Below are 25,368 nucleotides of genomic sequence, written 5' to 3'. Positions count from 1 at the left end.
AGGTGAACCAACTCCAGGAGACCCGCCAGCCGCCAGCCCGGTGTCCCCACGGCAGATGTCCCCAGGCCTGGTGTCCCCACGCCAAGGGACCCAATGATTGGCGGCCCCAACACCAAGGAACCCAAAGCGGGCCGTGCCCACGCCACTTCCAGTGTCCCTTTGCCAGATGTGCCCACCCCAGGTGTTCCCGTGCCACCTCAGGGTGCCAGGTGTCCCCAGCCCTTCGGGGTGCTCAGGCCGGGGACAGAGGGCCGTGGGTGACGCCCGTGGGTGGCATCGTGGGGCGAGAGACAGCCTGGAAAGGGGACAGGCAGGGGGCACGGGGGGTGTGGGATGGCACGGGCAGGGACACGGCACTGTCACCGCCTTATCCCCAGGGGATTCGTGGGGGCAGTGGGGTGGGGACCCTCATGCAGGGGTGGGTGCGCTGGGTGTGCGGGTGCCCACGGAGCGGGTGCCACCCTGTGCCCCCCCAGCCCTGTGCCCCCCTCCCCGGCTCCCGGGGGGTGAAGAAGGTGCCGAGGCGGCGGCGGGGGAGTCGCCTCCGGTAACCGGGTGTTTATTGGGGCCGCGGGGTACAGCCCGCGGGCGGCCGCATGCATGGCCGCTGGGGGGGGCTCCCGCCGCCCCCTGCCCTATTTACAGCCTGCCACCCCCTGGGGACCTGCCACTCCCCCGCGACGCGACACGCCACCCCGGGTGGGTGCCGGGCAGGGGTGGCACCGAAAGGGCACCCTTTGCCAGCAGAGAGTGGGTTCGGTGGGGACCCCCCCGCCGTGCCCCCCACCCCGGCTGTGCTTTCCAGGAGGGGGTGCCGGGGGGGGAAGGATGGGCAACCCCCAGGCTGGCACTGGGAAAGGGCTGACCCCAGACTGGGGGTGGGAGTGTGCCCCATCCCCAGATATTGCCACACTCGGGGGGCCCCCAGCCCCCCGCCCCCAAAACGCTCACCAGGTTCCATCACCACAACCAAAGCACCGCCGGCCGGGTGTCCCCAGGGGGGTGGCAGCACCCCCGGGTGCCACTGCAGGGCTGCGGGGCTGGGGGGCACAGCCCAGTGCCCGTGTCCGTCTGTCCATCCTGCTGCCCCCAGGGTGCTGCGGGCCCTGGCTCCGGCCTGGGGAGGGGACACGCTGGACGCTCCACCCCGGCAAAGGGACAACAACGCAGCCGGAGCGCAGGGCACTGCCCCACGCCAGCCGGGGGCACCCCCAAACCCTATCGGGGGCACCCAGGGGGTGCCTGTCCCCCCTCACCCACGCAGCACCTCAGCCCGTGCCCGTCCCTGTCCCCAGCGAGCCGGGTCCCCATCAGTGTCCTGGCCGGGGGACGCGCACAGGTGCCACCCTATTTTCCCGAGGGAGTCCGCTCCACGCCGTAGCGCAGGAGGTGCTGCAGGTCCGTCAGCGGCCGCGGGGTGCCCGGTGCCCGCGCTGCCCGGTGCCCGGTGCCCGTCCCGTGCCGCCCGTAGCCGCCCGCCGCCGCCTCGCCGCTGTTGAACGTGTGGTTCCTCTTGAGGTGGGCGCCGGGGCGGCCCGTGCCGTTGTTGGCGTTGAAGTTCAGCTGCTCGGGGTGCCAGGGCGGCCCCTCGGTAAAGTCTCTCCCGTCCCCGCTGGGTGCCGACACCACCCGCCGGCGCTCGGGGCTGGGGTGCGGCGTCCCCCCGAAATCGCCGTAGGAGCTGCGGGGCTGGCGGCGGGCACCGGCGGGCGGGTGCTGCCGGGTGCGGGGCCCCTCCTGAGCGTCTCGAGCCCAGTGCCCGTCACCTGAGGAGTCGCTGAGTTCGGCCTCCAGCTCCTGGTCCACCAGGATGGCGTGGCAGGACAGGGGGATGCCCCTCGGGGGGCGGCCGGAGCCGCCGTGCCCCCGCCCGCCGGTGCCCGCGGGGCCGGAGCCGCCTCCGGGGTCCCGCAAGGCCGCGTTGATGATGTTGTGGCTCTGCTCCCAGGTGCAGTTCTGGAGGGCTCCGGGGCAGCGTTTCTGCTGCAGCGGGGTCTGCTCCGGCGTGGGCAGCACCCCCGAGTCCAGGTCGTGCTGGGTGACCTTGCCCAGCTCCTTGGGCCACCCGTTGGGCATGAGCGGGGCCAGCAGCGCTCCCCGTGCCCGCCGCTCGCCCAGGCGGCTGACGCTCACCACCGACTCACTGTGCGCCAGGATCGTCTCCTTGTCCTTGCGCCGCGCCAGCTCCTTGCGGTCCCGGTGCCCGACGAACCAGCACACGCTGAAACCGGAGATGACGGCGCCGATAACGAAGGCGGCCACGGAGGAGATCACCAGCAGGTTCACCGACACCAGCCCGTCCGGCTCGTCCACGAAGCTCTCCGTCACCAGCCCTGGCGGCGGGGACACGTCAGGGACCCGCGGGCGCCGCCACCGCGTCCCCGAGCCCGGCCCCGGCCCCGCACTCACCCTCGCACTCGCCCAGGTGGGATGTGCTGCCGCCGGCGATGTCCTGCTCGAAGGTCACCCTGGGGGGACAAATTGGGGGGTCAGTGGGTCCCAAATGGCCTGGCAGGGTCTCCCAGCTCCCGTCAGTTGCATGGGGGCTGCAGGAGCTCTCTGGGGACACCACTGTCCCCCACAGGTCCCCAGGCCTGGCAGCGTTACCTGGGGCTGGGCTCCAGGAAGATGCAGGAGCCCTCGGGTGTCCAGCCACAGTAGGGATCCCGGCTGCCCAGGCAGTTCCTGGCAGGGAGCAGAGATGTCAGGGTCAGCCCTGATGGGGGAACACAGCACCCCGGCCTGTGCCGTGCCTCAGTTTCCCCAGGCACGCTCCCAGCGCCAGGCACTCACTTCATGCAGCCCGAGTGCTGCTGGCAGCGAGCCACAGGCACCCTGGCCACGCACGGGGGGAAGGCCAGCAGCAGGGACCCCGCAGCCTTGTCCAGCTCCAGCCCCAGGAGCCGCCGCTCGTCCTCCGTGTCCCGGCCACACCTGGGGACAGACCAGAGCTCATCATGGCCCCAGTGCTGGGGGGCCCTCCAAAGCCTGGCCCAGTCCAGAGGAGGCTTTCTCATCCATTCCCGCCAGCCTTGCATCCCTCTCATCCATCCATCCATCCATCCATCCATCCATCCATCCATCCATCCATCAATCATCCATCCATCATCCATCCATCCATCCATCCATCCATCCATCCATCCATCCATCCATCATCCATCCATCCATCCATCATCCATCCATCCATCCATCCATCCATCCATCATCCATCCATCCATCCATCCATCCATCCATCCATCATCCATCCATCCATCCATTCATCCATCCATCATCCATCCATCATCCATCCATCCATCCATCCATCCATCCATCCATCCATCCATCCATCATCCATCCATCATCCATCCATCATCCATCCATCCATCCATCCACCCATCCATCCATTCATCCATCATCCATCCATCCATCCATCCATCCATCCATCCATCCATCCATCCATCATCCATCCATCATCCATCCATCATCCATCCATCATCCATCCATCCATCATCCATCCATCCATCATCCATCCATCCATCCATCCATCCATCATCCATCCATCATCCATCCATCATCCATCCATCATCCATCCATCCATCATCCATCCATCCATCATCCATCCATCCATCCATCCATCCATCCATCCATCCATCCATCCATCATCCATCCATCCATCCATCCATCCATCCATCCATCCATCCATCATCCATCCATCCATCCATCCATCCATCCATCCATCCATCCATCCATCATCCATCCATCCATCCATCCATCCATCCATCCATCCATCCATCCATCATCCATCCATCCATCCCTCATCCATCCATCATCCATCCATCCTCCCTTATCCATCCATCCATCTGAGCACCCCACCCACCCCTTTTGCTGCCCCTTCCCCTGGCACCCTGGCACTCACCTCCCGGGCTGGTAGGTCTCAAACTCCTCCAGGAAGACGCTCTGGCTGCCGGGGGCAGCGGGCCCAGGGCTGCTGGTGGCGTTGGGCAGGATGAGGAACTTGAGCACGGTGCCGGTGCTGGAGCCCAGGAACACCACGGTGTGGTTGCCCCACGGCCCCGCCGCGTTGTCCACCACGATCTTACGGAGCTGGTACCTGCGTGGGGGAGGGAGCAGTGCTGGGGTGTGGGGGAATCCAGGGGTCCCAGGGAGGGGGAAAGAGTGAGACCCCCAGCCCCACATCCCCATCTCCATGTCCCCATCCCCAGCCCTGTGTCCCCAGATCCAGCCCCACATCCCTGTCCCCATTCCCACTCCCCATCCCCAGCTCCCTGTCCCCATTCCTGTCCCTGTCCCCATTCCTGCTCACACCCCGGCTGCCCTGCCGGCGGGAGGCTGCGGCCCAAGAGCGCGGCTTGATTAATTCCCCATCAAGCAGCAATTAAGGCAGATTTAATTAGGACGAGACAATCTCGACTGCAAAGTGTATGAGATTTATCAGCTCTCCCAGCGCTCCCAGCGCTGACACAAGCATGGAAAGGCAGCACGGGAGGCTCTGGCCAGCCCCTCCCAGCCCCTTCCAGCCCTCCCAGGGTCCCCAAGCCCCTCGGGCACCCACCGGGTCATGGTGCGGAGGATCCAGGGGGCGTTGCCCAGGGCTGGCACCGCTTCGTCCATCAGCGGGTGCGTCTTGACGAAGTTGAGGATCTCGTCGGGGAAGGCGCTGGAGGAGTTGTAGCGCATCCCCGGGGACGCGCAGCAGCCGGGCCTGCAGCCAGGGCACGGCTCAGTGGCGCTGTCCCCAGCCTGTCCCCAGCCCCACTGGTACTGGCCATGGTTGTCATCACCCCTGTCCCCTTCCCAGCTGGCATTGGCCATGGTTATCATCACCCCTGTCCCCATCTCTGTCCCCATCCCTGTCCCCATCCCTGTCCCTTTCTCAGCAGGTACTGGCCCCTGTCCCCATGCCTGTCCCATTCTCAGCAGGTGCTGACTGTGGTTGTCATCACCCCTGTCCCCATCCCTGTCCCCTTCCCAGCTGGTATTTGCCATGGTTGTCATCCCTGTCCCTGTCCCCATCCCTGTCCCTGTCCCCATCCCTGTTCCTTTCCGCAGTCCCATCACTGTCCCTGCCACTGACAGTCCTTGCCAGCCCTGTCCCCAGCCCTGTCCCTCACCGTGGCTTTGGCACCATGTCCTCTGGCACGGGTGTCCAGATGGACTCGGGTGATTTCTGCTCCCGGAACCGTCCCTCAAACACGGCGGCCACCTGGGTCATGTCGAAGGCGCAGACGGCGGAGCCGGGAATGCTGTGGGGACACGGCTGTGGGGTGAGCACGGGGAGGCCCCAGCGAGTGCCAGGGGCCCTGCACATCCCAAATGGAAACGAGCCCATTTCCTGTCCAGGACCCATCCCAGATCCCACTCAGGATCCAGCTTTGATTCTGTCCAGATTCCGCTCAGGATCCAGCTTTGATCCCACGCAGATCCCATTCAGGATCCAGCTTTGATCCCACACAGATCCCATTCAGGATCCAGCTTTGATCCCACGCAGATCCCACTCAGGATCCGGCTTTGATCCCACACAGATCCTACTCAGAATCCAGCTTTGATCCCACCCAGATCCCACTCAGGATCCAGCTTTGATCCCACACAGATCCCATTCAGAATCCAGCTTTGATCCCACACAGATCCCACTCAGAATCCAGCTTTGATTCCATGCAGATCCCACTCAGGATCCAGCTTTGATTCCACCCAGATCCCATTCAGGATCCGGCTTTGATTCCGCCCAGATCCCACTCAGGATCCAGCTTTGATCCCACTCAGGATCCAGCTTTGATCCCACCCAGATCCCATTCAGGATCCAGCTTTGATCCCACTCAGGATCCAGCTTTGATTCCGCCCAGATCCCACTCAGGATCTAGCTTTGATCCCACTCAGGATCCAGCTTTGATCCCACCCAGATCCCACTCAGGATCCAGCTTTGATCCCACTCAGGATCCAGCTTTGATCCCACCCAGACGCCAGCTGGCACCCAGCTCTGAGCCCGGGCAGTCTGGGCAGGGCACAGGAGGCTCTGACCTGTTGGTGGGCGTGGAGAACACGGCCAGGACCACGGGGCGCCTGTCCAGCTCCAGGATGTCCGTCACGGCTTGGATGACGTTGAAGTAGAAGTGGGAATCGCCCGGCACGGAGCAGTTGAGCCGGGCCTTGAGGAAGGACGTCCACTGCTTCTCCAGCACCCGCTGCGAGCCCCCCATGTCGTTCTTGCACACCCGGGCCACCCGTGACACCACCACCTGCGGGGGGGACACCCATCACCACCCAACCCCTGTGTTGCTGTCCCCACCCTGGGTGTCCCTGTGGGCATCCCAGAATGGTTTGGATTGGAAGGGAGCTGTGGGACCATCTAGCACCAAGGGAAATACAGGTTGGATATTGGGAAAAAAGTGTTTTACAGGAAAGTTCTGGAATGTTCTGCCTGGGAAAGTGGTGGAGTCACCATCCCTGGGTGTGTTAACAAAGCCTGGATGTGGCACTGGGTGCCAGGGTTGAGTTGAGGTGTTGGGGCTGGGTTGGACTCAACAGCTTTTAGGGTCTCTTCCAACCCAGTGATTCTATGAATTCTGTGCATTCTGTGAGTTCTGTGCATTCTGTGCATTTGGGAGAATTTGGGGAATTCTGTGCATTCTGTGCATCTCCCTCCCAGCGGGACAGGTCCCACCTTCTCCAGGTAGTTGAACTCCATGGCGATCTCGCGGAAGAAGAAGTAGACGTGGCTCCTCCATTCCACGGCGTGCACAAAGTAGGGCTCTGCGGGGGCAGCAGGGTCAGGGATGGCCCAGCGTGGGTCACAGGGGACACGTGCCCTGTCCTGGCACGGCCCAGGGTGGGGACACACCTTTGAACCACTTGGAGTCGTGTTTGACGGTGCGCAGGGTGGGGCTGTCCCCGAGGCTGCGGTAGATGACGGCGTCGATGGCCAGGAAATCCGTCACCGTGGCGGTGAAGAGCATCCCCCCTGCAGGGGACAAGGTGTCAGCGGGGTTTGGGGACGCCGTGCCCGCTGTGACGCTGGCAGTGCCACCGCTGACCTGTGAACAGGGCCACGTTGGCGTGCTTGGGGTCGTAGGGACAGCGGGCCATGCCGCTGATGTTGTCCCCGACGGGCTCCAGCGTGTCCATCTAGAGCGGGTGACAGGGGGACGTGAGGACGCACCCGGGCACGGGGGCACCCGGGGTCCCCATCCCCAGGGGGGCTCTGGATGCAGCTGGCACAGACAGGGCTGAAGGTGTTGATGCTGCAGACCCCTCCCATGGGTGCCCCTTTCTGCCTTCACCCCAAAACCCTTCCCATGGGTGCCCCTTTCTGCCTTCACCCCAAAACCCTTCCCATGGGTGCCCCCTCCTTCCCTGACCTAAAAACCCTTCCCAGGAGTGTTCTGTCCTTCTCTGACCCCCGAACCCTTCCCATGGGTGTTCCCTCCTGCCTTCACCCCAAAACCCTTCCCATGGGTGCCCAAAACCCTTCCCATGGGTGCCCCTTTCTGCCTTCACCCCAAAACCCTTCCCATAGGTGCCCAAAACCCTTCCCATGGGTGCCCAAAACCCTTCCCATGGGTGCCCCTTTCTGCCTTCACCCCAAAACCCTTCCCAGGGGTGCCTCCTTCTCCCCTGACCCCAAAACCTTTCCCATGGGTGCCCCCTCCTGCCCTGACCCCTGAACCCTTCCCATGGGTGCCCCCTCCTGCCCTGACCCCAAAACCCTTCCCATGGGTGCCCCCTCCGGCCCTGACCCCAAAACCCTTCCCATGGGTGCCCAAAACCCTTCCCATGGGTGCCCCCTTCTGCCTTCACCCCAAAACCCTTCCCATGGGTGCCCAAAACCCTTCCCATGGGTGCCCCCTCCTGCCCTGGCCGCAGCCCCTCCCTCACAGTGACCCATCCCGGGGGCTCACGCTGTAGTTGGCGCAGACGGGGTTGAAGGCGTTGGTGCCACAGACGAACAGGAGGCTCTCGTTCCTCACCAGCAGCACCTTGATGAAATTTCGGCACTCTGCCTGTGCCAGGAGAGGGGACCGTCACCCTCAGCACCCCAAAACCCCCCTCACCTCATCCCACCCCACCCAGGCCCTCATCATTGCCAAGGGATGGCTTGGGGGGGCTGTTCTCACCCCAAAACTGCACATATGGGAGCTGGCAATGGGATTTCTGGCCCCCAAGAATTAATTACAAACCAATTTAGCCAATCGGCCAATAAATCAGTGACTCAGCCGCTGGGAGGGAGTGGGGAGGTGACACTGGGGAGGGGACAGGGTGTGACACGGCCCCGGAGGGTCCCCAGGGGTGCAGATCCCACAGCTGTACCTCGTGCTTGCCCTTCATCCTGCAGATGCTGATGTCGTGCTGATTCGAGCGCCACGTCAGCTTCTGGGTGGGGAAAAGCAGTGTGGGGACGGGGACAAGGCAACAGCACCCCCCTGAGACCCCCCTGAGACCCCCCAGAGCTCCCTGAGACCCCTCAGAGCTCCCTGGGACCCCCAGAACTCCCTGGGACCCCCAGAACTCCCTGGAACCCCAGCACCTCCTGGAACCCCCAGAACCCCCTGGGACCCCCAGCACCCCCTGGAACCCCAGCACTCACGCGGTGGTAGCGCATCTCAGCAGCCCCGCTGGGCTCCAGGCTGACCCGATAGACATTGTCCCTGGGGAGGGGGACACGGGTGTCACCACCCCCCAGCTGGGGTGTGCCCTCAGCACTGGGGGTACAGGATCCATCCCCACCCGCCCCGGGAAGGTTTGGGGTGCTGGGGTGGACAATGAGGAAGGTTTGGGGTGCTGGGATGGACAATGAGGAAGATTTGGGGTGCTGGGGTGGAAAATGAGGGAGGTTTGGGGTGCTGGGGTGGACAGTGAGGGAGGTTTGGGGTGCTGGGGTGGACAATGAGGGAGGTTTGGGGTGCTGGGGTGGACAGTGAGGGAGGTTTGGGGTGCTGGGGTGGAAAATGAGGGAGGTTTGGGGTGCTGGGGTGGACAGTGACCATCACCAGGGCAGTGTCAGTGCCAGTGACCCCCCCAGTGCCCCATGGCAGGTTTGGGGTGCCCCAGGCAGGCTCCTCCCCAGCAGAGAGGAGTGGGGAGGGTGTGGGGTGCCCCCCATGATTGAAGGGAGGTTTTGGGGTGCCGGCTCCAGACCTGTCCCCGATGAAGAGGGTCCTGTTGACCTTGAGGATGCGCTGGATGTTGAGGCGCTGGGTGCCCCCCATCTCGGGGCCCCCCGGGCGGGCGGTGCCGTGCCCCACGAACACGGGGTAGTGCTTCACATCTGGGGGGGCACGGGGGTCACACGGGCACCCCCACACAGCCCGGGTCACCTCCCTGCTGCCACCAGCCCAAAATCCCTTCCCATGAGTGCCCCTCGCCTGCCTTGACCCCAAAGCACCCCAGAAACCCTTGCATAGGTACCTCCAAAAATACCCCAAAGCCCAGCCCTGGTGCTGTCCTGTCCTATTCCAAAACTCTTTCTTGGGTGCCCCTTTTCTCTTCACCCCAATTCCCCCCAGCCCCTCTCCCTTTCCATGCCAAGCTGTGCCCCCATGCCCCAGTGCCCCCTGTGCCCCAGGGCCTCTTCCTTTCCATGCCAGGCTGTGCCCCCAGTGCCCCAGCCCCTCTCCCTTTCCATGCCAGGCCATGCTCCCCATGCCCAGTGCCCCCCATGCCCAGTGCCCCCCGTGCCCCAGTGCCCCCCATGCCCAGTGCCCCCCATGCCCAGTTCCCCCCGTGCCCCAGTTCCCCCCGTGCCCCAGTTCCCCCCATGCCCAGTGCCCCCCATGCCCCAGCCCCTCTCCCTTTCCATACCAAGCCGTGCCCCCCATGCCCCAGTGTCTCCTTCCCTTTCCATGCCAAGCCGTGCCCTCCACGCCCCAGTGCCCCCCGTGCCCCAGTGCCCCCCGTGCCCCACTGCAGCCCCCCATGCCCCCCACCCCGGGGGGCACTCACAGTCCGGGGGGGCCGTGGCGATGGGCCCGGGCTCCTCGGGGAAGGTGCCCCTCGCCGTCCTCTCGGCCGCCAGCAGCAGCAGCAGCACCAGGGGCACGCGGGCTGGGGGTGCCATGGTGGCCCCCGCCCTGCCAGGGCACCCACCGCACCTGCGGGCACAGGTAAGGGGCTGGGAGGGGGCGGCACCCACGGGGAACCCCCCCGAGCACCCCAAACCCGAGGGTGCCTCCCCTCATCGGGGCCGTGCTGGGGTTTGTCACCAGCAGAACGTGGGGAAGGGGTTGGGGACACGGGGACATGGGGACAGGAGGGTGAGGACACATGGACAGAGAGACACGGGGACACGGGGACAAGAGGGAAGCCAGAGAGGCTCTTCCCCCTCCCGAAACGCCACCGGGATGTCGTGGAAGATCTCCAGGGACGCCTCAGAGTGTCACGGCATCCCCCACACCCAAACGGCCCCGGTGGCACCGCCAGTGTCCCCTCAGCACGCTGGGCCACCATGGCCACCCTGCCGCGCGTCCCCGAGGGGCTGGGTAATTAGCAGCCGGGCAGGGAATTAATTGATCATTAATTCCATGGGAGCCGGCAGCGGGAGCGATCGAAGCGGCGCCCTCGTCCCTCGCGGGGACCGGGACGGTGACATTGTGGGGACCGGGACGGTGACATTGTGTGGGGTTGAGCACGGTGACATTGTGGGGACCGGGCACGGTGACATTGTGGGGACCGGGACGGTGACATTGTGTGGGGTTGAGCACGGTGACATTGTGGGGACCGGGCACGGTGACATTGTGGGGACCGGGACGGTGACATTGTGTGGGGTTGAGCACGGTGACATTGTGGGGACCGGGCACGGTGACATTGTGGGGACCGGGACGGTGACATTGTGTGGGGTTGAGCACGGTGACATTGTGGGCTCTGGGGGTCACAGGACACGTCCCCAGCCCCTCCGTGGTGTCACCGCCCCCCCCGTGAGACCCAGCACTGTCCCCAGCCCGTCCCCTGGCGGTGCCACAGCCCCCGGGGACATCTGACCCCGACCCTGCTGTGTCACAGCCCGGGGCAGGAGGTGACCCCGGGGGGACCCGACCTGGTGTCACAGCCCCTCTGGGGACAACTGACCCCATCCTCAGGGTGTCACCACCCTGGGACACCCAAACCTGTCCCCACAGTGCCACAGCTCCCAGTGACACCCAGCTTTGTCCCCGCGGTGTCCCCAGATTTCAGGAAACGAGCGTTTGTGCCCGGTTTGTCACAGAGCGGCACCCGACAGCCCCCAAACGCCGGAGGGATGAAGGGGGACCCCAAAAGCCACCCCAGGGCAGGGCTCGGTGGGAATCCTCGCTGGGGGGTTCGGGGGGGGCCTGGGACCCCGAGCGGGGCTCCGGTGCCACCGTGCCCGGGCGGGCGGTGCCAGCGAGCGGCGCGGGGCGAGCGGAGCCTCCGGCGCCATAAATGCCCGCGATTGTGCGGGGAAAGAAAAGGCAGCGGCGGGAGGAGGGGGGCACGGGGAGGAGGGGGCACGGCGGGGAGGGGGACACGGCCGCGGGGGGGGTGACAAACAGGGACCCATTCATGGCAGCGGCGGAGCAGGGGCACGGTCACCGGTGCGGCTGTGGGGAAACTGAGGCAGCGTGGGGGGACAGGCGGGTGCGCCGGGGGTGAGGGGGGGTCTCCACTCGGGTGTCCCCGACACGGAGCGGGGGAGCGGCCCCGGGTATGTCCCTCATCCCCGTCCCTGCTCCGTGCCTCAGTTTCCCCACGGCAGAGCGCGCTCAGCCCTCACCCCACACACAAAACTTTGGGGGGCGGCCGGAGCTGCTCGGTCTGTCCCACCCCCCCTCCCCAGCACCTCCGCGACCCCCGGCACTGGGGAATGGGGCAGGAAAGGGGGGGGGCAGCCCCGGTGTCCCCCTCTTGCTGCAATCCCAGCGGCTCTGAGCGCGGCGGGATCTCTGATCCCACCGAGGGGTGTCCCTGCCGGGGGGCCCCCCCATTCCCGTCCCTTCCCGGGGGGGGTGGGAGCCCCTCCCGTGCCATCCGCCCCCCCCCAGCCCCGCTCTCTGCCCACCTGAGCCGCTCCGGCCGCCTCCGCCGCCGCCCGGTGTCACCGCTGTCCCCGGGGCTGCCAGGGGGGTCCCATGTGCCACCCCCCCCTCCAGGACGCCCCGAGAGGCGCTCAGCTGTCACACCAACCCCCCGCGACCCCCGGGGAGGGGGCCCGCGCCCCCCGCCCGCGCCAGGTGGGAAGGTAGGGTTGATGTCACCGTAACCGGAGCCACCAAACCCCCCCCGCCCCGGCAGCTGTCACCGGGGGGGCACCCCTGGGACCCCCCCCGAGCGGCACCGCGGGAAAACAGCGGCACGGAGGGACCCTGAGAGCCCCCCGGACACGGAGCGGGCACAGACGGACAGCGGGGACACCCCCAAGGGTCCCCCATTGTCATAAACCCCTAAGGAGGGCAGTGGGAAAGAGGGGGGGACACGCCGGGAATGGGGGGGACACCGAGAAGGGAGGGACACCAGGGAAGGGGGACACAGCCCGGGAAACACGGGGGACAATGGGAAAGGGGAAAAGAGGGGACACTGAAGAATGGTGGGGACACTGGAGAATGGGGGGACATTGGGAAGGGGACAATCTGGCAAGGGGGGGTACACTGAGGGATGGGGGGTGGCAAAGGCGCAGCACACCAACAATGAAATCTCCAAAAATTCAGCTTTTTGGGACTCCCCTCCCTGCTATAATCTCAATATCCACATCCCTCTCCGTCCGTCTAATGCCGGATTTTGGGGTCATTTCCTTCAGGAGGCGCCCAACGCCAATAAGAAATCGGTAATTAGTTATGCTAATGAGGCATTTACACCCCCCCCACACACACACACACACGCTCCAGCCCCCCAAAACGCGCTCGCTCAGTGGGGTCACACAGCGCCACCCCCATTGCCACGGAGGGGTTTGGGGGTCACCAGCAGAGCCCCCCCAAGCGCTGCCCCCTCCCCAGTCCCAGCTGCCGCTGCCGCCGGGGCCGGGGGGCTGAGCCCCCCCCGGGTTTCCGTTCCGGGCCCGGTTCGGATGGCAGAGCCAGGAAGCAGCTGTCCCCACGGCAGGGCCGGAGCAAATGTCACCCCGGCCACCTGGCACCGCGCGCTGGCCTTGTCCCCGTCCCCGTCCCCGTCCCCGTCTCCTGCCGAGGGTCCCCCCCTTTGCGGGCAGCGCCCCCAGAGCCGCGGAGCTGCCCAGAGCTCGGGGGAGCAGCAGCACCGGGGGGGTCCCCGGGCGGGGACAGGGACGCGGGGGTCCCCGGGGGGGGACGCAGCACCCACCGTTTACCTTGGCGCTTCCCCGGCCCCGCCGGCGGCTCAAATGTCCCCGCGGGCCTCCCGCTCCGGTTACCGGCTCCGCTTACAGCTGCCGTTTATAGCCCCGCTCCCCGTCCCTTGTCCCTTGTCCCTTGTCCCCTCCCCATCGCCCCCCGGGTGGGGACACAAGCTCCGAGCCCCCCAGGACACCACCAGCGACCAAGGGCACTGGGACGGTGCGGACCCCGCGGTCACCTTGGGCGGCTTTGTCGCCCACCGTGGGTGCCCAGAGGTGGCCCCGGTTGCTGGGAGCCCCCTCGATGCCCCCCGGGTGCCACCCATGGGTGCCCCGACACGTCCCCTCCGGCAGCCGCCGGCGCTGGTGGCCGGCCAGAGCCGCATGGTGATTTGCATATTAAATCCAGGCTCATCTGCATATTAAGAACGGTTTCCTAGCGAGGAGGATCACGCGTCACGCCGAAATAAACCCCGGGGGGGGGGGGACAGAGGGGGTGGCAGACGGAGGGCTGTGTGTCCCCCCCTTCCCAATTCACAGCCATTGTCCCCTGTTGTCCCCCCAGTTCACTGCTTTTGTCCCCTTGTCCCCCCCCAGTTCTATGGGACAGGATCCTCCCGCGTCCTCTGCTCTCCCCAAGCCACACATTCCCCCCTGTGCCCCCAAAAACTGTCACCCCCCTTGTCCCCAAAGGGCAGGCACACGCCTGAGCCTCCTGTCCCTGCAAAACACCCATTGCTCTCATCCCCCCTGTCCCCAAAGCCCCACTTCACCCATTCCCTTCATTCCCATTGTCCCCAGGGCACTCACCCGGGTCCTGTGCCACCCCAGGGGCTCTGTGCCCTGGCGGGGTCCCCTCGGTGTCACCCTGCCACCCCTCTTTGTCACCCGCATGGCCCCAGGGCGGTGACAGGAGCAGCTCCGAGTCACCTCCTCCGGCCTCGTGCCTCAGTTCCCCTTTGGGGAGGGAAGAGGGAACCCCCGTTCCTGCCCCAGCCTGGCACCGCCCTGGAACCCCCGCCCAGAGCCATGCCAGTCCTGGAGGGCACCTCCGCTGTCCCGTCCCTGTCCCCGGGGGCTCCTGTCACCTCCTGATGGAGCCCCCGTGCCCAGGGTGTCACAGTGCCCCAGTGTCCCCTTCCCGTGTCCCCACGGGATCCCTGAGGGGCAGCAGCTCCCGGCCCAGCCCCACTGCAGTAACAACACGTGCAGTGTTTACACCCGGCTCAGGGAGCCCTGCAATCACAGGCAGGACAGGCAGCCCCGGCATTCCGGGGATGGGAGGCTGCTGAGCACACCCACAGCACCCACAGGCACCCAAATCCATCCTGAACCCACCCCAAACCCACCCAAATCCACCCCAAATCCACCCCAAACCCACCCAAAACCCATCCCAAATTAATCCCAAACTCACCACAAACCCATGCCAAAACCACCCAAAACCCACCCCAAATTAATCCCAAACTCACCACAAACCCACCCTAAACCCACTCCAAAGCCACCCCAAGCCCATCCCAAAGTCAGCCCAAAACCACCTCAGACCCACCTCAAACTCACCCCAAACTCACCCCAAACCCACCCCAAACCCATCCTGAATCTACCCCAAAACCACCGTGAATCCACCCCAAACCTACCCCGAACCCACCTCAAACCCACCCCAAACTCACCAACATCACCCCAGACCCACCCCAAACCCGTCCCAAATTCAGCCCAAAACCACCCCAAACGCACCCCAAAGCCACCCCAAAGCCACCCCAGTGCTCAGGGAGCAGCCCCACAATCCCAAGCCACCGATCCCAGAGCCAGAGGAGCTGGGGGAGGCTCTGGGAGGTCGGGACCAAGGGTCAGCCCCAAAACCAGGTCAGTTTTTAATCCCTAACAAAGCTGGTTTTGGGGATTTTGGGGGGTTTGTTGGATTCAAGCCCCCTTCCCCATGTCACCTATGCTGCCCTGCTGGGGACAATGGGGCTGCTCCACTCTGCAGGCCCAGAACCAGCAGTTCCCATTGGGATTATCTTCAAACTCCTACTTGTATTTAAATAAGTTAAAATATAAATATCTGCTGGCTTCAATGGGCAGAGAGGGGCTGGGGGTGGCAGGTCACCTCAGTGTCACCTCAGTGTCACCCAGTGCTGTCCCCTGCTGTGATGATGGCCCTGCAGGTGGCACTGAGGGTGCCCCCCTGCCCTCCTGGAGCCCCCCACCTCCCAGGGACACCCGGGATGGGGACACCAGAGGGGACAGGAGACAAATCTCCTCCTGCCACTCCTGCTGTGCCCAGAGGGTGACAAAGTGACAAGTGGCATCCGGTGCCAAGGTGTGGGTGAGAGCACGTGAGCCTTCACCCTCCTCCTCCTCCTCCCCACCCTCTCCATCCTGCTGTCTGTTTTGGAAGTGTCCTCTGTGCTGGGGACAGGTGGGGGTTTGTGGGGTGACCCCCAACCCCTGAGCCCCCCAGAGGGGCTGGGATGGGCCCTGGCAGTGCTGGGGGATGGGGGGAGGGTGGGGGGAGGAGGAGGGAGGGTGCAGGGGGTGCAGGGGATGTGCAGATGGAGCAGGGATGTGGGATGTGCAGGGGGACGTGGGCTGGAGGCAGCGGGGAGGATGGGGTGGAGGATGGGATGGAGGATGGGATGGAGGATGGGATGGAGGATGGGATGGAGGATGGGATGGAGGATGGGATGGAAGATGGGATGGAGGATGGGATGGAGGGAGGGATGGAGGATGGGATGGAGGATGGGATGGAGGGAGGGATGGAGGATGGGATGGAGGATGGGATGGAGGATGCAGGCTAGGTTAGGGGACAGGGTGGGATGTGGGATGGGATGCAGGCAGGGATGCAGGCCAAGGTATGGAGTGGGATGCAGGTCAGGGCATAGGATGCGAGCCGGGCTGTGGGATGCAGGATGGGATGCAGGATGGGATGCAGGATGCAGGATGGGATGCAGGATGGGAACCAGGCTGGGCTCTGGGATGCAGGCAGGGCTGTGGGATGCAGGATTCAGGCTCTGGGATGCAGGATGGGATGCAGGATGGCAGGCTGAAATGCAAGCAGGACTCGGGGATGCAGGATTCAGGCTCTGGGATGCAGGAGGGGATGCAGGCTGGGATGTGCAGGATGCAGGATGGGATGCAGGATCCAGGCTCTGGGATGCAGGATGGGATGCAGGCTGGGATGCAGGCTGGGATGCAGGATGCAGGCTGGGATGCAGGATGGGATGCAGGATGCAGGATGCAGGCTGGGATGCAGGATGCAGGATGCAGGTTGGGATGCAGGCTGGGATGCAGGATGCAGGATGCAGGCTGGGATGCAGGCTGCGATGCAGGCTGGGATGCAGGATGCAGGCTGGGATGCAGGATGCAGGATGGGATGCAGGATGCAGGATGGGATGCAGGATGCAGGCTGGGATGCAGGATGGGATGCAGGCTGGGATGCAGGATGCAGGATGGGATGCAGGATGCAGGCTGCGATGCAGGATGCAGGCTGGGATGCAGGATGGGATGCAGGCTGGGATGCAGGCTGGGATGCAGGATGCAGGATGCAGGCTGGGATGCAGGCTGGGATGCAGGATAGGATGCAGGATGCAGGCTGGGATGCAGGATGGGATGCAGGCTGGGATGCAGGATGCAGGCTGGGATGCAGGATGCAGGATGCAGGCTGGGATGCAGGCTGGGATGCAGGCTGGGATGCAGGATGCAGGCTGGGATGCAGGATGGGATGCAGGATGCAGGCTGGGATGCAGGCTGGGATGCAGGATGCAGGCTGCGATGCAGGATGGGATGCAGGATGCAGGCTGGGATGCAGGATGCAGGCTGGGATGCAGGATGGGATGCAGGATGCAGGCTCTGGGATGCAGGCTGGGATGCAGGATGCAGGCTGCGATGCAGGCTGGGATGCAGGATGCAGGCTGGGATGCAGGATGGGATGCAGGATGCAGGCTGGGATGCAGGATGCAGGCTCTGGGATGCAGGATGCAGGCTCTGGGATGCAGGCTGGGATGCAGGATGCAGGCTGCGATGCAGGATGGGATGCAGGATGCAGGCTCTGGGATGCAGGCCGGGCTCCGGGGTGCCAGCGGCTCAGAACAAAGGGCCATTGTTCCCAGCGCCGCCTCCGCGCTGCCGCCTCGCCGGAAGGTCCGAGCGGCCGAGCCGCCCTCGGAGCCGCTCCTGGTTCTGGCGGCGCTGCCACCACTGCCACTGCTGCCACAGCTGCCACTGTCACTGTCACTGTCACTGTCACCGTCACCGTCACTGCCACTGCCACTGCCACCACTGCCACTGCTGCCACCGCTGCCACTGTCACCGTCACTGCCACTGCCACTGCTGCCACCGCTGCCACTGTCACCGTCACTGCCACTGTCTCTGCCACTGCCACTGCCAATGTCACCGTCACTGCCACTATCACTGCTGCCACCGCTGCCACTGTCACTGCCACTGCCACTGCCACCCCCACCGCCACCGCCACCGCCGGCGCCAAAAGCCTCAGGGCACGAGGGCGTCCCTGTCCCCTGCCAGGCCCTGCCAGGTGTGCCAGGTGCGATCCGTGCGCGGGGGGTGTCACCGTGTGCCATGCGTGTGTGCCGTGCGTGCGTGTGTGCAGGTGTCGGTGTGCACAGCAGGTGTCACACGTGTCACATGTCACTGTCAGCGTGCGTGTGCAGGGCTGGCAGGAGGCACCGGGTGACACACGTGCAGGAATGTGGGCACCAGCTGGCACCTGTGCGTGGCAGCGTGCGGGCACCGGGTGGCACCGGTGTGTCTGTGCAGGGGGTGTCACACGTGCGTAGGTGTGAATGGGGTGCCGTGTGTCACACACGCACAGGTGCGGTCACGGCTGTCCCACGTGTGACCGGGGCTGCACACGCAGGGCTGGCACGAGGGACGGAGCCCAGCACGGCCGGGTTATTTTGGGCACAGGGCGAGGACGGATCTCAGCTCCCAGAGCTCCACCCTGACCCTTCCCGCTTGCCCGGCGCTGCGGCCCGGCGTTCCCGGCGGGAGGCGATGGATGGGGCGCTCAGAAATGCCCGCGGTGCTCCCACCACGCGTCTCTCGGGGTGACCCGTCCCACCCTCCTCATCACCCCGGGGCTGCCTCCCTCCACTCCTGCTCCTGCTCCGTGCCTCAGTTTCCCCACCTGAGCCCCCACGGTCCCTCCCGCAGCCACCGCTGCCCCGGGGCCACCGTGTCCCCTCCGGTGTCCCTCCCGTGTCCCCTCCCGTGTCCCTCCCGTGTCCCCTCCCGTGTCCCCTCCCGTGTCCCCTCCCGTGTCCCTCCCAGATCCCCCCGGCGCCAAAGGCGGCGCTGAGCTCGGCCGCGGCGCTGCCGGGTTTGATGGGATTATCCCGGCGGGCGGGATTACACGGCAAGAGTGAGGATTAGCCACGGCGCATCGGCACGACACTGCCACTGCCACCACTGCCACCGACACTGCCACCGACACCACAGCCACCGCCACAGCCGCTGACACTGCCACTGCCACCACTGCCACCGACACTGCCACCGTCACCACTGCCACCGCCACAGCCGCTGACACTGCCACTGCCACCACTGCCACCGACACTGCCACCGTCACCACTGCCACCGCCACTGCCACTGCCACCACTGCCACCGACACTGCCACCGTCACCACTGCCACCGACACTGCCACCGTCACCACTGCCACCGCCACAGCCACAAACAGAGACACAGACACTACCACTGTCACCACTGCCACCGACACTGCCACCATCACCACTGCCACTGCCACTGCCACCACAGCCACTGCCACAGCCGCTGACACTGCCACTGTCACCACTGCCACTGCCACCACAGCCACTGCCACTGCCACTGCCACTGCCACAGCCACAGACAGAGACACAGACACTGCCACTGCCACATCCATTGCCACCGCCACTGTCACTGCCACAGCGACAGCTACTGCCACCGCCACTGCTACTGCCACTGCCACTGTCACTGCCAGGACACTGCCACCACATCCATTGCCACTGTCACTGCCTCAGTGACAGCTACTGCCACCGCCACTGCTACTGCCACTGCCACTGTCACTGCCAGGACACTGCCACCACAGCCACTGTCACTCACTGCCACTGCCACCGCCACTGGCATTGCCACAGCCACAACCCTGGCACTGCCACTGCCACTGTCACTGCCACCACTGCCACCGACACTGTCACTGCCACAGCCACCACCACAGCCACAGACAGAGACACAGACACTGCCACCGTCACTGCCACCACTGCCACCGTTGCTGCCACTGACACTGCCACAGACACAGATACTGTCACTGCCACCGCCACCACTGCCACTGCCACCACAGCCACTGCCACTGTCACTGTCGTGCCACCACCTGCCCGAACTGGGCTCAGCTGGAGCCCAGGTGCGGTGCCAAGCCCCAGCCTGGCAGGGCTCCTCGGGGAGCGGTGGCTTCAGCACCGCTGTTTAATTAACCGGCTGCTGGGAGCCGCCACAAAGACACGAGAGGGATCTCTTTATCCCCCTCTTTTTTTTTTTTTTTTTTTTTTTTAATTTGACAAAACTGTAATTAAATAGGGAGCAAAATCCCGCTAGCGCACGGCAGCCCCTCTGGGAGCTCCTCTGTGCCAGCCCGCTGCTCTTCCTCTCCCCCTGCTTCACCCAGGGAATCCAACCCCTCATCATCCCCTTCTGGGGGATGCCACCACAGCCTGGGGGTCCCTGGATGGCACCGAGGCCATCGTGTGCCCTTTGCTGCTGGGGCGGGCACTGCCAGGGCTGCAGAGCCTCCTTGGGGTGCCCTGTTCTGGTTCCACCTCCAGCCCCAGCCTGGGCACGGGGGGCAGAGCCTGGAGCTCCCTGGGACGCAGATCCCAAGGCTCTGGTGCCAATTCACGATGGGCACCAACAGGTTCGGCTCCTGCACGGAGCTGGGATCGCTCCTGCTTTGCTTTGCCACTCTTTAATGTCCCCCAAACGCAGCAAATGCCACCACAGCAAAACCATCCCGACCCTGCCGGCCTGGCACAGTGAGGAAAAGCCACCCTGGACAGTGCGGTGCCAGTGTCACCATGCCCGCTGTCCCTGCCCCGCGTCCGTGTCACCGTGCCCTGTGCCAACACCCCCAACAGGAGCTGGGATCTGGCCCCAGCTTTGGGAGATGCTCCAAGGGCCCGGCGCAGCTCAGCCCACTGAGAAACGAAATCGCATCCAAACTGGCAGGTTTAATTAAAAATATTCCAGCTTGTCTGGGGATACAAACCGCATCCGGCACTGCAGCAGGGATCTGCATCCAGCTCAGGGCCTGGCGGGCAGGGCCCGGCCGTGCCCCAGCAGTGCCAGGGGAGCAAGGGTGGCAGCGCAGCAGTTACTGGTTGAACTGGGAGCCGAACCAGCCAGGGCCGAGGGGACAGGGACAGCCAGACCACAGGGACAGGGACAGCCAGACCACAGGGACAGGGACAGCCAGACCACAGGGACACCCAGCCCAATGGGGACAGGGACAGCCAGCTCATGGGGACAGGGACAGCCAGTCTGTGGGGACAGGGGCACCCAGCCCTGTGGGGACAGGGACACCCAGACCACGGGGACAGGGACATCCAGCCCAATGGGGACAGGGACAGCCAGTCTGTGGGGACAGGGACATCCAGCCCAATGGGGACAGGGACACCGAGCTCATGGGGACAGGGACAGCCAGCCCAATGGGGACAGGGACACCCAGACCACGGGGACAGGGACAGCCAGACCATGGGGACAAGGACACCCAGCCTGTGGGGACAGGGACACCCAGCTCACGGGGACAGGGACACCCAGACCATGGGGACAGGGACACCCAGCCTGTGGGGACAGGGACACCCAGCTCATGGGGACAGGGACGGCCAGCACGATGGGGACAGGGACACCCAGCTCATGGGGACAGGGACACCCAGCCTGTGGGGACAGGGACACCCAGCCCGGTGTCGCTGCCCTGTCCCGTGCCTGGGGGCTCCTGCTGGGGCTGGGAGGGACACAGAGCCAGCAGAGCCCTGGTTTGGGGGGCACAGGAGCCCCCCCAGAGGGGACAGCTCTGCCATGGGGGACACACATGGGCACCCCTGTGGCTGAGCTGGGCCGCCCCCCTTTGTTTATGGGAATGTCACCAGAACCATGGGGGGCTCTGGGGAGGGGGGATGAGCTGTGCCCCCCACACTGACACCCCTGGCACTGCTGGTGGGGGCCGAGCTGCCCCTGGCACCCCCAGAGCTGAAGCCGAGCCCGGGGCCACCTCCTGTCCCCCCACACAGCCACGTGCCCCGGTGGCAGCGGTGGCAGCGGTGACCCAGTTCCGTGGCACCCCGGGGACACTGCCCGGGGGCTGCAGAGCACCGGGGACACGCTGGGATGGCACCCCAGCACCCAGCGGGGACACCCACAGCACCCACCCCGTGTGGGGGACACAGGGCACTGCCCGGACCTGGCACCCCGGGACGGAGCCCAACCCTTGGTGTCGTTTTGTGGGGTACACGGCCCGGGGGGAGCCCCAAAGCGACCCAACCCTTCGCCAGGCTGTGTCTGTAGGGCAGGGAGCTCTGCCCCCCCTGTGCCCCCCCAGCACATCCCCAGGGTGGGACCCGGCCCTGCCGGACCCAAACACATCCGGGGGGGGACACGGCGGTGCCATTGTCACCCCCACCCCCCCAGGCAAGCGGTGCCAACGCGGGGGGGTCACTCATGGCAGGCGTCTGACCCCCCCCCCCGCACCCCAGGGCTGGGGGATGGATTGGGAGTCCCCTCTGCAGCCCCCCCGAGCTCATGACCTGGTTCGGCAAAGGGAAACTGAGGCACGGCAGCAGGCAGAGCTCACCCAAGGTCACCCCGTGCCGATGGCACAGCCCCGTGGGCATCGCCCCCCCCCCCCGCTCTAACGGGGGGTGCTGAGCCCCCTCCCCAAATCCCCTGCGCAGGGAGGGGCTCCCCACTCCCCTCTGCCCCATGGGGGGGGCTCGGGGTGCCCCCAGTCCCTGACGGCTGTGGGAGATGCGGGCATGGAGGGCAGGCTGGGGGGGGCGGGGGGCTTTGCTGGGTCTGGGGGTGCTCGGGACACCCCAAGTGAGGGCGGCAGGGGAGGATTGGGGTCAGGCAGAGCCCCCCCAGCCGTGGTGGTTCGGGGTCCCCCCTCGGCTCGGTGCAGCGGTGCTGAGCCCCAAAAGGGGCCACGGAGCCCCCCCAGCCCTGCCCCGGTATCGGGGGGGTGTCAGAGCCCCCCCCCGTGCACGGCGGGTCCCCCACTCCTGCCGGCTGCCCCCCAACTCCTGTTCCCACCAAGTTACGGCCCCGAGACAGAGCCGGGCACCCCCTGCGTTTGTGGGGGTCTCGCTGTGCCCCCCACCCAGCCCTGCGGGATTATTGGGGGGGGCACAAGCACTGAGCCCCCCCAGGCTGAGCCTCGCTGCTCCCTTTTGGGGGCTGCACCGGCCGGACCCCCCCAGCTCAGCCGAGGCTGCCGGGGGTGGGGGGCACAGAGGGACCCCTCCTTTTCACCCCCCCCCCCCAAAAAATAACAACAACGAGCCCTGGCTGCTGCCCAAAGAAACAGCGGAGGCAAAACGGAGCGCGACGAAGCAGAGACACCCCCCGATCCTCATCCTCATCCTCATCCTCATCCTCATCCTCATCCTCATCCTCATCCTCATCCTCATCCTCATCCTCATCCTCATCCTCATCCTCATCCCCATCTCAACCCCATCTCATCCTCATCCTCATTCCCGTTCCCATCCCATCCTCCCGGCTCGGGGCGGGGGGGGCTCCGGTTCCCGCGCCCCCCGCCGTGTCCCGGGGCTGGGGGGGGGTCGCGGTGCCGCTCCGGGGGGGCTGATGGGTGGGAGGGGGCGTGGGAGGGGATGGGGGTGGGCCGGGGTGCTGGGTGAAGGGGATGGGGGGGCTCAAGGTGCGGGGGGTGTCGGGATGGGGAGAGGGGAGCGGGATGGGGGCGCTGGGGGGGTGGGATGAGGATGAGGATGGGGGAGTATCGGGGTGCTGGGGGATGAGGATGAGGATGGGGGGGTATCGGGGTGCTGGGGGGGCACATGGGGGTGCTGGGGAGAGCAGGGGGGCTGGGGCGGGGGCATGGGGCTGCGGGATGAGGGTGCGGGGAGGGTCTCGGGGGTGCGGGATGAGGGTGCCGGGATGCTCGAGGGGTGCAGGGGAGGGCTGGAGGTGCGGGATGGAAGAATTGGGGTGCGGGTGGGACCCCCCCGGAGTGCCGGGGTGGGGATGGCCATGCGGGATGGAGGTGCTGGGGGGGCAGCGGTGCCGGGGGGGCTCAGGCTGCGGGGAGGGGGCGCAGAGGGCTGCGGGTTGGGGGGCGCGGGGGGGGGCCCCTCCAGCCCGTGACCCTTCAAGGTTCCGCCCGCTCCGCTAACAAAAGCGCCGCTTCCCGATGCAGCAGCGGCGGCGGCGGGAGGGGGGAGGGCCGGGGGGGGGCACCCCCTTTTCTCCCTTCCCCCCCACCCCAGGAGGGGCAGCGGATGGAGAGGCGGAGAGGAGGAGGATGGAGCGGGACGGGAGCGCGTGGGGAGGGGGGCGGGCAGGGGGGGGCACCGGCCGCGCTCTTACCTCTCCGTCCCGGGGGGGTCCGGGGGGGGCTCGGGGCTCCGCGCACCTGCGCCCAGCGGCAGAGCTCGGCCCGGCCCCGCTCGGCTCCGCTCCGCCGCGCCGGGAGCGCCGGTACCGGGGCCGGGCGGGGCGGGGCCGCGGGGGGGGGGGGGGGGGCCGGGGCCGGGCCCGCCCGGTGGCTGCGGCGGCACCGGGGCCGCTCCGGCAGCAGCGGCGATGGAGGAGCCGCCGCCGCCGCCGCCGGCGCTCCCGGAGCGGCTGCGCCCCCCGCCCTGCCCCCGCCCCGGGGAGGCGGCTCGGCCCGGGCCCCCCGCCCCCGGTGCGGAGGGGGGAGCGCGGGGGGAGCGGCCCCGCCTGCCTCGGCCCCCCCCGGGCAGGGGCAGCGCTGCCCCCGCATTCCCGGGCACCGGCAGGGCTGGCACTGCCCCCCCCCCGCCGCCCCTCCGGCAGTTTCGCCCATCCCGGGCGCCGGGAGGGGCTGGGGTCGATCCCCCCCCATCTCCCGCCCCGGTTCCCTCCATCCTTGGCACCAAGAGGGGTTCACACCGAGCCCCCCCATCCTCTGCCTCCGTGTCCCCCAGCCCTGGCGCGGAGAGGGGCTGAGGCCGAGCCCCTCCGCCCCTTGCCTCAGTTTCCCCTCATTCCCATCCCGGCCAGGGCTGGGACCCCATCCCCCCGCAGCCTCAGAGGCGATTCCCCTCCGCTGCTGTCCCTGTCCCCAGACCGAACCCCTCCATCCATGTGAGCCCCCCATCCCCTGCCTCAGTTTCCCCTCACCCCCAGGAGCTGCTCTGCACCCCACAGGCTGCAGGGGACACCAGGATGGGCCCTGGGGGGCACCCGGGGGTCTGGGGGTGACGCCAGGGTGGGGGCCTAGCGCGGCGTTCCCTTCGCTCGCTTTGTTGCTTTGTCCCGGTTGTTTTAGCCTGGAAAACCCCAAATGAGGGTAAAACCCCGACCGGGCGCCGGGGGTGCCCCGAGCCGTGCCCGAGCTCAGCCCGCCCTGGCCAGCAGGAGGTTCGGAGCTGATTCACCCCTTCCTGCATCCCTCCGGTCCCCGGCGGTTCCCAGGGCAGGGAGGACACGGCCACCCCCGGGGGGACACTGACGGAAGGGGGGTCTCCAGGGCAAGGAAGCACAGCCGTGACTCAGCGCCTGAATCAGCGTCCCCAGGGGCGCAGCCAGGGGACACCGCCGGCCCCCTGACCTGTTCGCACAGCCCCGGCCCTCCGCTCCCCCTGCTCGGGCTCATTAGGGCCAATTAATCAGCGCTCCTCGGAATCCATTCCTCCGCAATTGCTGCGGGCACCGTCCTGACGCCTTTCGCTGAACATCCTGGGGCAGGCACCCCGATATCCCACAGACACCCCGTGGCACCCCAATATCCCCGGTACCCCCATCCCACTGCACCCCAATATCCTCGGTACCCACATTTCGCTGCACTCACACCCTGTGGTACCCCAATATCCCGGTACCCCCATCCCACAGCACCCCAATATCCCGGTACCCCCCATTTCACTGCACCCCACACCCTGTGGCACCCCAAT

The 25,368-nt window shown here is 66.4% G+C and overlaps 2 protein-coding genes across 2 annotated transcripts; one reads left to right on the top strand and one right to left on the bottom strand.

Moving 5' to 3' along the window:
- Positions 1-605: 605 nt before the first annotated feature.
- On the bottom strand, positions 606-23,841 carry SEMA6B (semaphorin 6B). Its single transcript, XM_059489734.1, has 17 exons — positions 23,822-23,841; positions 9,934-10,082; positions 9,130-9,259; positions 8,579-8,639; positions 8,302-8,364; positions 7,893-7,994; positions 7,029-7,119; positions 6,836-6,955; positions 6,659-6,747; positions 6,016-6,233; positions 5,112-5,243; positions 4,553-4,702; positions 3,896-4,090; positions 2,794-2,934; positions 2,608-2,685; positions 2,410-2,468; positions 606-2,333 (listed from the first exon to the last, which is right to left on the bottom strand). Exons 2-17 carry the CDS (start codon positions 10,046-10,048, stop codon positions 1,348-1,350), a joined length of 2,730 nt encoding a protein of 909 aa, XP_059345717.1. The 5' UTR covers positions 10,049-10,082; positions 23,822-23,841; the 3' UTR covers positions 606-1,347.
- Positions 10,436-14,344, top strand: LOC132084754 (basic salivary proline-rich protein 4-like). Its single transcript, XM_059490013.1, has 4 exons — positions 10,436-10,469; positions 11,988-12,176; positions 13,014-13,636; positions 14,246-14,344. The coding sequence occupies exons 1-4, from the start codon at positions 10,436-10,438 to the stop codon at positions 14,342-14,344; spliced, it is 945 nt and encodes a 314-aa protein (XP_059345996.1).
- Positions 23,842-25,368: the final 1,527 nt, after the last annotated feature.

The sequence above is a fragment of the Ammospiza nelsoni genome, chromosome 27 (assembly GCF_027579445.1).
Source record: "Ammospiza nelsoni isolate bAmmNel1 chromosome 27, bAmmNel1.pri, whole genome shotgun sequence".
Lineage (NCBI taxonomy): Eukaryota > Metazoa > Chordata > Aves > Passeriformes > Passerellidae > Ammospiza > Ammospiza nelsoni.
This window is presented reverse-complemented; position numbering and strand designations above follow the sequence as displayed.

Bases quoted from the DNA above. Each gene is read 5' to 3' on its own strand.
- SEMA6B (XM_059489734.1), bottom strand. From the start codon at position 10,048: ATGGCACCCCCAGCCCGCGTGCCCCTGGTGCTGCTGCTGCTGCTGGCG. The intron at 7,995-8,301 runs GTACAGCTGTGG...CTCCTGGCACAG, and splicing joins GGATGAAGGGCAAGCACGAG to GCAGAGTGCCGAAATTTCAT. The intron at 2,469-2,607 runs GTAACGCTGCCA...TTGTCCCCCCAG, and splicing joins TTCCTGGAGCCCAGCCCCAG to GGTGACCTTCGAGCAGGACA.
- LOC132084754 (XM_059490013.1), top strand. From the start codon at position 10,436: ATGGCCACCCTGCCGCGCGTCCCCGAGGGGCTGG. The intron at 10,470-11,987 runs GTAATTAGCAGC...GCCCCCCCCCAG, and splicing joins GCGCGTCCCCGAGGGGCTGG to CCCCGCTCTCTGCCCACCTG. The intron at 13,637-14,245 runs GTGATTTGCATA...TTCCTGCCCCAG, and splicing joins TGGCCGGCCAGAGCCGCATG to CCTGGCACCGCCCTGGAACC.